This window comes from Trachypithecus francoisi, unplaced genomic scaffold, assembly GCF_009764315.1.
Source record: "Trachypithecus francoisi isolate TF-2019V2 unplaced genomic scaffold, Tfra_2.0 Lachesis_group2, whole genome shotgun sequence".
In the NCBI taxonomy this organism is placed as follows: Eukaryota; Metazoa; Chordata; class Mammalia; order Primates; family Cercopithecidae; genus Trachypithecus; species Trachypithecus francoisi.
Window position 1 is genome coordinate 151078463 of NW_022681465.1, and position 13470 is coordinate 151091932.

Sequence of the window (13470 nt, forward strand, 5' to 3'; positions counted from 1 at the left end):
CTGTGATAGCTAAAACACAAAGCAGGCCTTTTAGGTCATAGCCTGTTATATACTCCCTTTTCCCCCGCCTATTATGTGGCCTTGTTCAGGTAGCTAAGAATGGTTGTTACAGCAAAAGTAATGTCTATAGCTATATTCATCTTCCTTATAAAGGTGCAAGTTCAGCACACAAAACTCTGCTCCAGGCAAATTCATTTATTAACAAGTATTTACCTGTACGGACATTCATGTAGCTTCTTGGGATAATACAGTAAATGAAACATAAAAATTCTTGGTCTTGGAGAATTTACATTCTGTTACAAAAATGCTAATTTGTTCTATTTTACTGAAAGAAATCATGAACTTTCAAAATCTAGTTTCACTCTCAAATTGTAATGTGCCTGTAACTCCTGAAAGAAAATAAAATATTGTTTCTTGTTAGTTTCTGGTCTACATAACCATTGGGATTTTTTTTTTTTTTTTTTTTGAGACATGGTCTCACTTTGTTGCCCAGGCTGAAGTGCACTGGCCTCAATCTTGGCCCACTGCAACCTCTATCTCCCAGGTTCAAGCAATTCTCCTGACTCATCCTTCTGAGAAGCTGGGACTACAGGTGCGTGATACCACACCAGGCTAATTTTTGTAGTTTTAGTAGACATGACATTTCACCATATTGAACAGGCTGGTCTCGAACTCCTGGCCTCAAGTGATCCGCCTGCCTTGGCCTCCCAAAGTGCTGGGATTACAGGCATGAGCTACCATACCTGGCCACCATTTCAGATTTTTTTCCTTTATAAAATTATTATGTGCAATGCCCAGTGAAATTTAGAGAAAAAGATGGTTTGTCTTATTAAAAATCAATATAGGCCTGGTGTGGTGGTTCACACCTGTAACCCCAACACTTTGGGAGGCTGAGGTGGGTGGATCACTGGGGGCCAGGAGTTCGACACCAGCTTGGCCAATATGGTGAAACCTCGTTTCTACTAAAAATATGAGAATTAGTCAGGTATGGTGGCACACACCTGTAGTCCCAGCTACTCAGGAGGCTGAGTCAGAAGAATCACTTGAACCTGGCAGGTGGAGGTTGCAATGAGCTGAGATCATGCCACTGCACTTCAGCCTGGGTAACAGAGCAAGACTTGTCTCAAAAAAAAAAAAAATCAATATAAGCTCAGAACCTAGGCAGTGTCTTTTCTACAAATGTAAAGAAAACAACAAAGTTGACAAAGTCAAAAATATACTTTCTGAGGAAGGGTATTGACCTGTCTGCATTGGATAGGATACCACCCCAGTGTACATTCTCTAGGATTAAGGGGATGGGGATATTGAAAAACACTACTGCTTCAACTAAAAGCCAAGTGACTGGAGTGAGAACAATGGAAGAAGGAATCTCACCAAGGAAGAATGCTGTTCTAAGGAGAAGAGGGTATATATCTGAGAACACAAAACAGTAAATGTTCTCCACACTCATTTAATCAGTTGGTAATCATCCATGACAGTCAGTTCATTTATCTGGACACAAAACACAGTCAAATATAACTTAGTTCAGCCCAGTTCCACTTCAATTAAGGATAAAAATAAAATAGTTGGCCAGGTGTGGTGGCTCATGCCTGTAATCCCAGCACTTTGGGAGGCTGAGGCGGGTGGATCATGAGGTCAGGAGTTTGACACCAGCCTGGTCAAGATGGCGAAACCCCATCTCTACTAAAAATATAAAAATTAGCTGGGTGTGGTGGCATGCACCTGTAATCCTAGCTACTAAGGAGGCTGGGGCAGGAGAATCACTTGAACCTGGGAGGCTGAGGTTGCAGTGAGCCAAGATCGTGCCACTGCGTTCCAACCTGGGCAACCAGAGCAAAACTCCATCTCAAAATAAAATAAAATATTCACTGAATGGTCATTTTAATATACATTGCTTACCTTTGATAGAAAGTTGAAAGAGGGATTTTTAAATGAAATATCACAAACACAACTGACACAAATAAGACTAAATATGGGCTAAACTGTGAAGGTAAATGGTTTTATGGTTAATACAGGCAAATGATGCTTACACAACACTAGAAGGGAAAATCTGATGTTACCAAATAACCTGCCACTAATACCTTACTTAGATTTTGGTAGATACCAAATATCTTGAGAAAGTGAGAGAAGGAGTTTGGCAAATATACTCTGAAAGCCTTTCAACTTTCAAATTGTTAAACAAAGACAAAAAGGTAAACTGTACTGTTAAGTATTTTATTTTCTGTAGTGGTATGTAGGGTAAGTAGAAGAGTCAAGAGTGTTTTCTGTTTTGAAGGAAAGCAATAGTGATTTGACTAAGAAGTGATATTTCATACTTTCACTCATTGGCAAGGATATTTTATTGTACAGAGGATATTAGCATTTTGCTGTAGATACAATAGTTTTTTAAAAAATCAGTACTAGAATGTTACTAATGTTCAGCAAATATTTATTAAGCATTTATAATTGGTATGACTTTTTTTTTTTAAGACCATCATGTTCTTACATGAGGCTCACAAACTAATGTGTTGACACTTCAGTAAAGTCTATAGTCACAAAAATTTTGGATTGACTATTATGGGATACTAAAATATGCATAAGTATGAATGGCTACTTTAGTGTTTAGCCATCATTAGTTCTTATTTTTAGTGTTACACACTGTAGGAGTTACTGCAAAATGAGACATTGGAGGATTAAATAATATTAAATACTTACATTTTAAAAACAGTCCTACATAGCAGCAGTGAAACAACTTTTACCAATAGCTAGAAATATAATCTTACTTAAGGATTTACAATACTTTTTTTTGGGTGGGGGAAGAATAGATAATTTAATTTCAAAAGTTAAAAAGCATGCAAATAAAAATTTACTTTGTGTTCATATTGTCAAGTACCCTCAAGTGAACTAATAAACTCCTAAGCATGAACAGGAAATACTAAGACACCCAGTATCTTACTTTATATAAAATTTCAACCTAAAGAATAGAGGTAAAATAGAAAAGAAACAGAACATGTAACTTTAAGTTAAAAGAGATCTCCAAACATAAGTAAGATTTAGTAAAATAATCCCACACTTAACTAAATGGGAAGCTATTCGGAAACGTGGGGGTTTCTTCCATTTCTCTCTCAGTGCCCTGAGGAGGGAAGTTGGGGATAATCGGCTTCAGGAACTTGAACTCATTTGTTCCTGAGCCTCCCATCAGACACACCTCGTACTGGTAGCTCTGGGACAGGGTCCTGGTGCCGCTCACGTCCACCAGATGCCCTGGAAAGGGGCCCTCGGGCACAGAGCAACGACCCACCGAGGCCGCCCTGCTCCTCCTGCACAGCCGCACAGCCACGAACAGGAGCACCGACAAGAGGAAGAGCGACGACACCGAGGCCAATGACACCACCAGGTAGACGGTGAGCGAGTCGGCCTGGGCCTGGGCCGGGGCCGCCTCAGGGAGAGGCAGGTAGGGCTGGGAGAAGCCGTCCACCAGGAGCACGTGCAGCGTGGCAGTGGCCGAGCGCGGAGGCTCGCCATTGTCCTTGACCAGCACTACCAGCCTGTGCTTGACCGCGTCGCGCTCGCTCAGCAACCTGGCGGTGCGCACCTCGCCATTGTGCGCCCACACGCCGAACAGCCCGGGCTCCGTGGCCTTGAGCAGCTGGTATGACAGCCAGGCGTTCTGGCCCGAGTCGCCGTCCACTGCCACCACCTTGGTCACCAGATAGCCCGGCTCGGCCGCCCGGGGCACCAGCTCGGTGCAGGGCGCGGAGCCGTTCTGCAGCGGGTACAGCACGAAGGGCGAGTTGTCGTTGGTGTCTAGCACCAGCACGCGCACCAGTGCCTCGCTGCTCAGCGCTGGGGACCCGCGGTCTGTGGCGCCTACGCGGAACTCGAAGGCCTGCAGGGCCTCGTAGTCCAGCGACCTGAGGGCGAACAGGTGGCCGTTGTCCGCGTTGATGGAGACCAAGGAGGCGAGGGGCAGGTGCGGGTCCTGGGGCGGCAGTAGCGAGTAGGTGACCTGGGCGTTGGTGCCTGAGTCTCTATCTGTGGCGCTGACGCTGCCGATGTGCAGGGCGGGGCTGTTGTTCTCGCGGACGAACAGGGTATAGAAGGTTTGGGTGAAGGTGGGGGCGTTGTCATTGACGTCGGAGACCTGCACGGTTATGTTCTGCTGGGTTTTCAGCCTGGGTGTCCCCAAATCAGTGATGGTAATGGTGATGTTGTACTCGGCTCTGCTCTCTCTGTCCAGTGCCCCTTCTGTTACCAGGGTGTAGAAATTCTCCACGGAAGGTCTTAGTAGAAAAGGGAGATCGTTCTCTATTGAACAAATAACCTGTTGGTTATGCCCAGAGTCTGCATCTGAAACACTGAAAACTGCCACTATGATCTCTGGCAAGTTTTCTGGGATGGGGCTGATGAAGAACGACATGGTGAGTTCAGGGGCGTTGTCATTCACGTCCAGGACCCTGACGACTAAAGAGCATTTTCCTGATAGGCCCCCACCATCTGTAGCCTCAACATCCACGTCATAAGACTGAACTTCCTCAAAATCCAAAGCCTTTCTCAACCGAATTTCTCCTGTGATTGCGTTTATTTCGAACGGCTGGTTGATGTCATCGACTTGAAACAGGGCGTAAGATACCTTCCCAAACGATCCTGCATCTAAATCTCTGGCTGAGACGGTAATAACCAGAGAGCCCAGGGGATTGTTCTCAGGGATTTGCGCCTCATAGAGCTCCTGAGCAAACTCGGGGATGTTGTCATTGATGTCCAAAACCTGGATGTGAATCTCGGAGGTCCCTGACCTGGGCGGAGACCCACCATCCAGCGCGGTGAGCGTTAGCGTGAGTCGGGGCTGCTCCTCGCGGTCCAACGGTTTGTCCAGCACCAGCTCCGGGAACTTCCTGCCTTCGCTGCGATTGCGGGTGAGAACGTGGAAGTGAGGGTTGGAGCTGATTGTGTAGCTCTGAAGGCCGTTGCTGCCAGTGTCTAAATCGTGTGCCATTTTCAAAGGAAATATCTTTCCTGGCATAGTAATTTCTGATATTTTCAAGAGCATTTCTCTGGCAGGGAATTCCGGGGAGTGGTCATTTATATCTCTGACACGCAAGGAAGCCTGAAAAAACTGCAAGGGATTTTCCAGTAACACTTGGAAAGGTAGCACACACGGCTCAGTGGAGCCACACAGTTCCTCCCGGTCCAGTTTTTCATTTAGCAGTAAATCATGGGTCTGTGGATCAAGCTGCAAATGTTGTCTGTTCCCTTTGAAAACAACCCGAGCGCCCCGTGCAGCCAGCTCCCCCACCCTCAGTCCCAGGTCCTTTGTCAAATTGGCCACAAACGTGCCACTTTCTGTCTCCTCCAATACGGAATACTGAATCGATTCAGAATCTACCTCTCCCCAAAGCATCAATAAAATGAAGAATGCCACTTGCCTTTTCTTGTTCTGTACTTTAGTTTGCATCGTGTCTATTGTTGTCTGATTACAGAAGAAAAATCCTTTTCAGCTCCCAATCACCACATCCACCGTCGACCCTCTCAGATGTCTTTGCAGATTTTTAAATTCGTTCTTACAACTTGTCTGGCGACGACTGCCTTCCCGGACACATCTATCTCAGCTTTAGCTGTAAATGTGGTCTGTATTTTCACTTGGCTTCTGGGTGAAACAGAGTCCACCGAGTCTGCAGAACTTCCATTCACTCTCTTAGCTTGTACCGCCACCTCGCGTTCAAACTAATAACTTCATGAGATGTTTCAGGTCAATAGCATTTCCGAAATCTGAGCATTATAAAGACTTTTAAGTCGAGTCAGTGTTTCTCAGACTGAGTGCGTGGACCACATGCATAAATAATTGCTTGCGAGCTTTGGTTTCTTTGTGTGTACGTTTTTGCTTTTAAGCCAATTCCTGGGTTCACTCCCCTCTAGAACTTGAATCAAATTCCCTGGTGGTGCTAATTAAGGAGAAAGATTGAAATGCAGATTCTACACTTCAATCTTTCTCCTTTGATTCTTCAGCAGTGCAATTTATCTCTGATGAGCCATTTAATCCATGAGTCCAAGAGGTACACTATTTAATTGTCCCAACAAACAATGCAAAACAATGAAGTTTGTTAGCAACAATAATGGTAAAATAAACAATAAATTATCTAAATTATACACTCGTAAATGGTATGAACAAAAAACTTACTTTGTTACATAGTTACACCCGCACAGTAGAAAGAACAATTAGGCTATTAGGAGGGAAACTGAGGCAACGAAGTATTTATGATACACATATATAAGTAAATTAACGTATTTAAAAGAGGGACTAGAAGCAATCAAGTATTTGTCATAAGCATTTTAGGATTCTACCCCATTTTTGCATGGATAGAATTAGGCATTGTTTTAAGAGGCTTGTGCATTTTATTTTAACTTTTTTGATCAAATTCCCCTCTTACGTTATTTAATCAAGTTCCAAATATATTACCCTGTTGTCCAAACATGACGTAGTGCAGAAAACAAACATTCAAGAATTACCTTCACCATCTTCTCACAGCAAAAAGAACACCAAGTCCTATAAACACAGGCCAAATTAAGGTACTGTAAAAAAGGTGAATTACATTTGAGTGAATGCCATGGAATTCAATGATGGAATATTATGGCTATATCCATTCCCATCTCACTAGTTTCTGCTCAGATACATTGGAACATGTATCTCTAAACAAGCTGAAAATGTGTGAAACAGATTAGTGCACATAGAAGAGGCAAAATATGCCAAACAATTCAATTCATTTCAGATTGATTTCATATTTATTGAGAGGTGAAATCAATTGAGCTCAAACAAAGTTCACTTCCGGTAAGAGCCAAGGTGATAGAAGATTAAAAATCAGAATATTTTCAAATACATAAACTCTAGGTAAAATAAATAAGGCTAAATAAAATCTAAACTCTAAATAGCTGAGATGATCTTATAGTTCAAAATCACCTCTATGTAGCCAGAAAAACAAAAGATTATGAATGTGACCAGCCTCCAGGGTTCACTTGATAGATGCTACTGAGAATACACTGTTCCTTGAGGATGTGAGTAACAAAATGAACTTATGAAGTAAAACCAACAATAATAAACATCTTGGAAGGGTGTCACTTCTTTGCTGAAACAAGGCCATTATTTCCTGCTCAATCTTAAATGCTTTCTTCTTTCAGTGAGCATTCTGAGTTCTGATTCCAGCTAAACGGCATCCACGAAGTATTTTATTCACTCTCTTTCTCTGAAGCACCACCAGGCATCCTCGAATATAGGTTGTTGAATTATTTTTTACTTCAAAGCAAATTTATCAGCGGTACAGTATTTGTCAAACTCCATTTAGATCCTTGAAAAGTCTTTGATAACATTGGTAGTTATATGGAAAGAGGATAATATCTCAAAATACCCAAAAAGGTATCAGTTGGGTCTATCAAGATACTGCCTTTTTATAGAAAATGGATTACATTAGATTATCTCAGGAGAATGTTTCTCTCTTTTGCTTTGATTTGATTGGCTAGAGTAGACTGAATTAACTTTGCATTCGTAAACATGTTCTCACAAGGACTCATTAACTTAAAATTTTTATTATGGAAAAATTCCAACATATACAAAGTAAACAGAATAAGCCTCCATACACCATCAGTTTCACAACATTCTGTTGTCTCGTTTTGTCTATACCTTTCTCTCCATTCTCTGCTTCCTGTTCAACGATTACTTTGTATAGTTCTTTTCTTAAGGCAATGTTTACAGAAATTTAAATGCACCAATCTTAACTGTGCCATTTTAAAAAATGGATTCATGTGTGTAACTCACACTTTTTTCAAGATACGGAACATTTTCATCATTCACTGGGAATCATCTTAATCATATTTTGAAGCTCAGTTTTATTAACTGCGGAGCAAAAACCTTGGTCTCATCTGGACACATGATGCAAAAGTAGACAATGTGAAAAAGCACCATGCCCCATATTCTTTATGCTCGTGTATGCTAAAGTGAAGTGATAGATTAATTTAGCTGGACTGTTACCAGCAAGCTGAAATAGTATTTTAACTGATTGAACGTTGTAAAGTATGTTAAAATTAATTTTATTTAGTTAGCCTGTAATGACAGGTTGAGCAGCCTTTGTCCGAAATGCTTGAGACCAGAAGTGTTTCAGATTTCAGATTTTTTAGATATTAGAATATTCTCATGTACATACTGGGATATCTTGGGAATAAGAACCAAGTCTAAACATGAAATTCATTTAAGTTTCATGTACATCTTATACAAATAGCCTGAAGGTAATTTTGTATAATATTTTTAAACAATTTTGTGCATGAAACAAAGTTTGCATTATGTACTTATGTGTGGAATTTTCTACTTGTGGCATTAGATTGGCTCAAAAAGTTGCCGGTTTTGGAGCAGTTCCTATTTTTGGATTTTTGGATTAGGAATGCCCAACCTGTACCCGTACTGCATAGCTGATCAAGCTGATTTCCATTTTATGTTTCAGTTAATCCCATTATAATTTTAAAAAATTATTCAAGTTTATCAAAAGAGAAAGAAAAAGACCTTCAAGGACAAATTGACTCTCTTAAAACTCTTCTTTAGTTATATGGAAAGAAAACACAGTAATACAGGGAAAAGTTAGAGATGATATATAAGCAATCACTTAAAGAAACTCAATTTACAGGAGATATGTTGCAAGGAAGTTGAAAATATAAAGGATTTGATACTAAATCACACTTGAAATCTGAAATGATTGGGTAAGACACTTTGTCAGTATTGCTAGAGGTTTGTCTTTTTTTTTAAATGTTTTTTGAAGAACTAGTTTTTTGTTTCTTTATTGCTTTCTCTATTTGCTTTGAATTTTCTTGATTTCTTCTATTATCTTTGTTATTTCCTTCTTTCTGAATGCTTCGGGTTTATTTTCTTCATATTTTTCTAGATTCTTGAGGTAGAAGCTTGAAACTGATAAACTGGTGGGTGACCGATTTGAAAATTTTCCTCTTTTCTAATGTACATATTTAGTGCTATAAAATTTTCCTCTCTGCCCTGTGTTAGCTATGTCTCACAAAATTTGATGTGTTGTATTTTCATTTTCAATTCAGGTCAATGTATTTTTAAATTTCCCTTGAGATCTTCTTTTTGATTCATAGATTATTTAGAAGTATGTTGCTACATATCCGAGTATTTGAAGGTTTTCCTCTTACCTTTCCATTATTCATTTTTAGTTTAATTTCATTGTGCTTAGAGAACCCACTCTGTATGATTTCACTATTAATTTGGTTGAGGTTGGTTTTACGGCTGAGGTTATGGTTATCTTACATAGGTTCTGTGAGCATTTGAAAATAATGTGTATTCTGGTATTGTTTATTCTGGTGTATTCTGGTATTGGAGTGTTTTATAAATATTAATCAGATGCTGTTAGTTGATGGTATTATTGAGTGCTTCTGTATCGCTGCTGATTTTCTGCCTTGTTGGTCTATCAATTGATGAAGGTCATTGAAGTCTCCAGTTGTAATTGTGGATTTCTCTATTTCTCCTTCTGTCAGATTTTGCTTCATACATTTTGCAGTTTTTTATATATACATTTGGGATTGCTATGTTTTCTTCTTTTATCATTATACAATATCCTGCTGTGTCCCATGCAGTCTCTGATATGTCTCTGATATGTCCCATGCAGTCTCTGATGATTTTCTTTGCTCTCATGTCTACTTTATATGATGATTTTCTTTGCTCTCATGTCTACTTTGTATGATGATTTTCTTTGCTCTCATGTCTACTTTATATGATGATTTTCTTTGCTCTCATGTCTACTTTATATGATGATTTTCTTTGCTCTCATGTCTACTTTATATGATGATTTTCTTTGCTCTCATGTCTACTTTATATGATGATTTTCTTTGCTCTCATGTCTACTTTATATGATGATTTTCTTTGCTCTCATGTCTACTTTATATGACCTTATGGCTACCCCTGCTTTATTAATTAATTTAGTTAGTTAGTTATTCTAATTTTTATTTATTTCTTTATTTTATTTATTTATTTATTTTATTTATTTATTTTTTTTTTGAGACGGAGTCTCGCTGTGTCGCCCAGGCTGGAGTGCAGTGGCGCGATCTCGGCTCACTGCAAGCTCCGCCTCCCGGGTTTCCGCCATTCTCCCGCCTCAGCCTCCGAGTAGCTGGGACTACAGGCGCCCGCCACCTCGCCCGGCTAGTTTTTTGTATTTTTAGTAGAGACGGGGTTTCACCGTGTTAGCCAGGAGGGTCTCGATCTCCTGACCTCGTGATCCACCGGCCTCGGCCTCCCAAAGTGCTGGGATTACAGGCTTGAGCCACCACGCCCGGCCTTATTTCTTTATTTTTGAGACAGAGTTGTACTCTTGTCTCCCAGGCTGGCATGCAATGGTGTGATCTCAGCTCAGAGCAACCTTCACCTCCTAGGTTTGAGCAATTCTCCTGCCTCAGCCTCTGGAGTAGCTGGGATTACAGGTGCCCGCCACCACAGCAGCTGATTTTGTATTTTTAATAGAGACGGGGTTTCACCATGTTGACCAGGCTGGTCTCAAACTCCTGACCTTAGGTGATCCTCCTGCCTCAGCCTCCCAAAGTGCTGGGATTACAGGCGTGAGCCACTGCACCCAGCTCCTGCTTTATTTTTTCATTAATAATTGTATACATTTTTGTCTTTTTACTTTCAAACTGCATATATCATTATATTTGAAATTAAGTTTGATACATATAGTTGGGTCATAATTTTTCAAACCCATTCTCCCAATGTTTTTGTTTTAACTGATGTGCTCAAACGATTTACATTTAACATAACTATAGATTAGTCGAGATTAACTCTGCCATTTTTTGTTTCCTGTTTGTTTTCTGTGTTTTTTTGTTTGTTTCTCCGTTTTCATTTTTCTACCTTCCTGTGGGTTATTGGAACATTTTTTAGAATTCTGTTTTGATTTAGTTGTAGTGTGTGTGTGTGTGTTTTTTTTTTTTTAGTGTATCACTTTTTATAGCTTTTTACTGATTACTGTAGGTATTACACTATATATACACAACTTATCAGTTTACTGATTGATATCAGTAACTGATATTTTTACCAGTTCAAATGAAGCATAGAAAATGTACCTCCCTTAGTGTCCTTTTGCCCTCGTTCATTTATAACATGTTTTAAATATTTCCTGTACATACACTTAGGACCACATTTAGAAAGTGTTATAATGTTGGATTCAACCACCAAACATAATTTTGGAACCTCAAGAGAAAAAGAAAAGTCTGTTGTATTTACTCATATTTTTGTTTCCTGTGTTGTTTCTTCCTTCTTGATGTTCCAAGATTGCTTTTTAAATTGTTTCCTTTCTGTTTGGAGAACTTGCATTAGCAAATATTTTAAGGTAGGTATACTGGCAACAAATTCTTTTCCTGAAGGGTAGTTTCACTGGATATAGGATTTTGGGATGACAGTTGTTTTCTTTCAGCATTTAAAAAATATTGTGCATCTTCCTTCTAGCCTCCATGGTTTCTGATGAGGAATTTACTCTCGTTCAAATCGTTACTGCCCTGTAGGTAAGGTGTCATTTCTCCTTCACTGCTTTAAAGATATTTTGTCCTTAGTTTGCAGAAATTTCACTATGATGCCTCTTGGTGTGGATTCCTTTGGGTGTATCCTGTTTGGGATTTGTTTGGCTTCTTGAATCTCTGGTTTATGCCTTTTGCCAATGTGCTTAGTTTCCAGCCATTATTCCTTTGAGTACTTTTTTTAGCTCCACCCTCCGTCTGGCCTTCTTTTGGGACTCCAGTGACACAAAGGTTAGATCTTTTGATATGGCCCCACAGGTTCCTGAGCCTCTGTTCATTTTTTATGGTCTATTTTCTCTTTCTTCTTCAGAATGGGTAATTTCTATTGTTCCATTTTCTGGTTCATTGATTTTTTGTTCCTTCCATTCTGCTGTGGAGCCCATTATCTTGAGTTTTTATTTCAGTTATTATATCTGGGTTTGTTTTATTGTTTTGTTTTGTTTTTTTTTTTTTTTTGGTTTTTTTTAGACAGAGTCTTGCTATGTCACCCAGGCTAGAGTGTAGCAGGGCAATCTTGGCTCACTGTAACCTCCCCGCCTCCTGGGTTCAAGTGATTCTCCTGCCTCAGCCTCCCAAGTAGTTGGGGTAACAGGCATGCACCACCACGCCTGGCTAATTTTGTGTTTTTAGTAGAGGCGTGGTTTCACCATGTGGGCCAGTCTGGTCTCGAATTCCTGACTTCAGGTGATCCACCCATCTTGGCCTCTCAAAGTGCTGGGATTACAGGCGTGAACCACTACACCCGGCCCCATTATTATATCTTTCATTTCTAAAATTTCCACAGGGATTTCTTTATATCTTTGATTTCTTTGCTGAGACTGTTTTTCATTTGTTTCAAATATGTTCATAATTGCTCATTAAAACATTTTGATGAGGTCTGTGTATAAATATTTGTCAGATAATTCTAACAACTGTCATCTTGGTGTCAGCATCTCTTTGTTGTCTTTTTCATTCACTTTAATATTTTCCTGATTCTTGGTATGACCCAGATAATCCCTTCCTGGTTGTGCCTGTGCCCAAAAGGAACCTTTGCCGAAATGAATGAGGCAATATATTCAAGAATGCTTATAGCAGCATTGTTTGTAGTAACAAAACTCTTAGAACAACCAAAAAGTAAATCATTAGTATTTTAAAGTTCATAGTACTCCATTTATATAATGGAATACTATGGAAGAATTAAGTGAATGAACTGAATTAACATGGATAAATTCAACAGCATAATGATTAAAAAGAGCAAGCTCACAGAGGATCCATACTATAAAAATTCATTTATATAAATTGCAAAGACAGATAAAACTAAATGATAAATCATTTAGGAATACAAGCTTTTCTATTGCAACTATAAAGAAGAACAAACAAGTAAAAATTCAGAAAACTGTTTCTTTTTCATAGGGTTGAAGGATGTTATGATGGAGGCATAGCATCTTGGCACCATTCTAATTCTTCAGCTGGGTAATGGGTAGATGAGGGACCATGTTATTATTGTTTATTATTATTATTGTACATACATGTTGTATGCACGCTTTTGAATTTTGATAGATTTTAAAATAGAAAAAAGTAAAAACAAACAAACAGCAATTTCTGAGCTGGGCAGGGTAGCATCTGCCTGCTACTCAAGAGGCCAAGGCAAGAGGATCACTTGCGCTGAGAAGTTCAAAACCAGCCTGGGTAACATAGCAAGACCTTTTCGCTTAAAAAAAAAAAAAAAATTCTTTAATAAACATGAAGCAGTTTCTCTGGGGTCAGTTTGCCTGGATTCAAATTCTATTTCCACCTCTTATTAGCTAGGTGATTGTTGAAATCCTAACCCCCAACATGATGGTAGGAAGTAGGGCTTTGAGTGGTAATTAGGTTACGAAGAAGCAGCCCTGAATGAGATTAGTGCATTTATAAAAGTGATTCCAGAGAGCTGTCTTGCATTTTTTCTGCCATGTG

General features: G+C 39.6%; 1 protein-coding gene across 1 annotated transcript; it reads right to left on the reverse strand.

Moving 5' to 3' along the window:
- Positions 1-202: 202 nt before the first annotated feature.
- PCDHB6 (protocadherin beta 6) lies at positions 203-5667 on the reverse strand. The gene is made up of 2 exons (XM_033180913.1): positions 3188-5667; positions 203-389 (listed from the first exon to the last, which is right to left on the reverse strand). Exons 1-2 carry the CDS (start codon positions 5432-5434, stop codon positions 336-338), a joined length of 2301 nt encoding a protein of 766 aa, XP_033036804.1. The 5' UTR covers positions 5435-5667; the 3' UTR covers positions 203-335.
- Positions 5668-13470: the final 7803 nt, after the last annotated feature.

Coding starts and splice junctions, on each gene's coding strand:
- PCDHB6 (XM_033180913.1), bottom strand. CDS start 5,434: ATGCAAACTAAAGTACAGAACAAGAAAAGGCAAGTGGCATTCTTCATT. Junction 390..3,187: donor CCCAGAGCTACCAGTACGAG/GTGTGTCTGATG, acceptor ATTTTCTTTCAG/GAGTTACAGGCACATTACAA.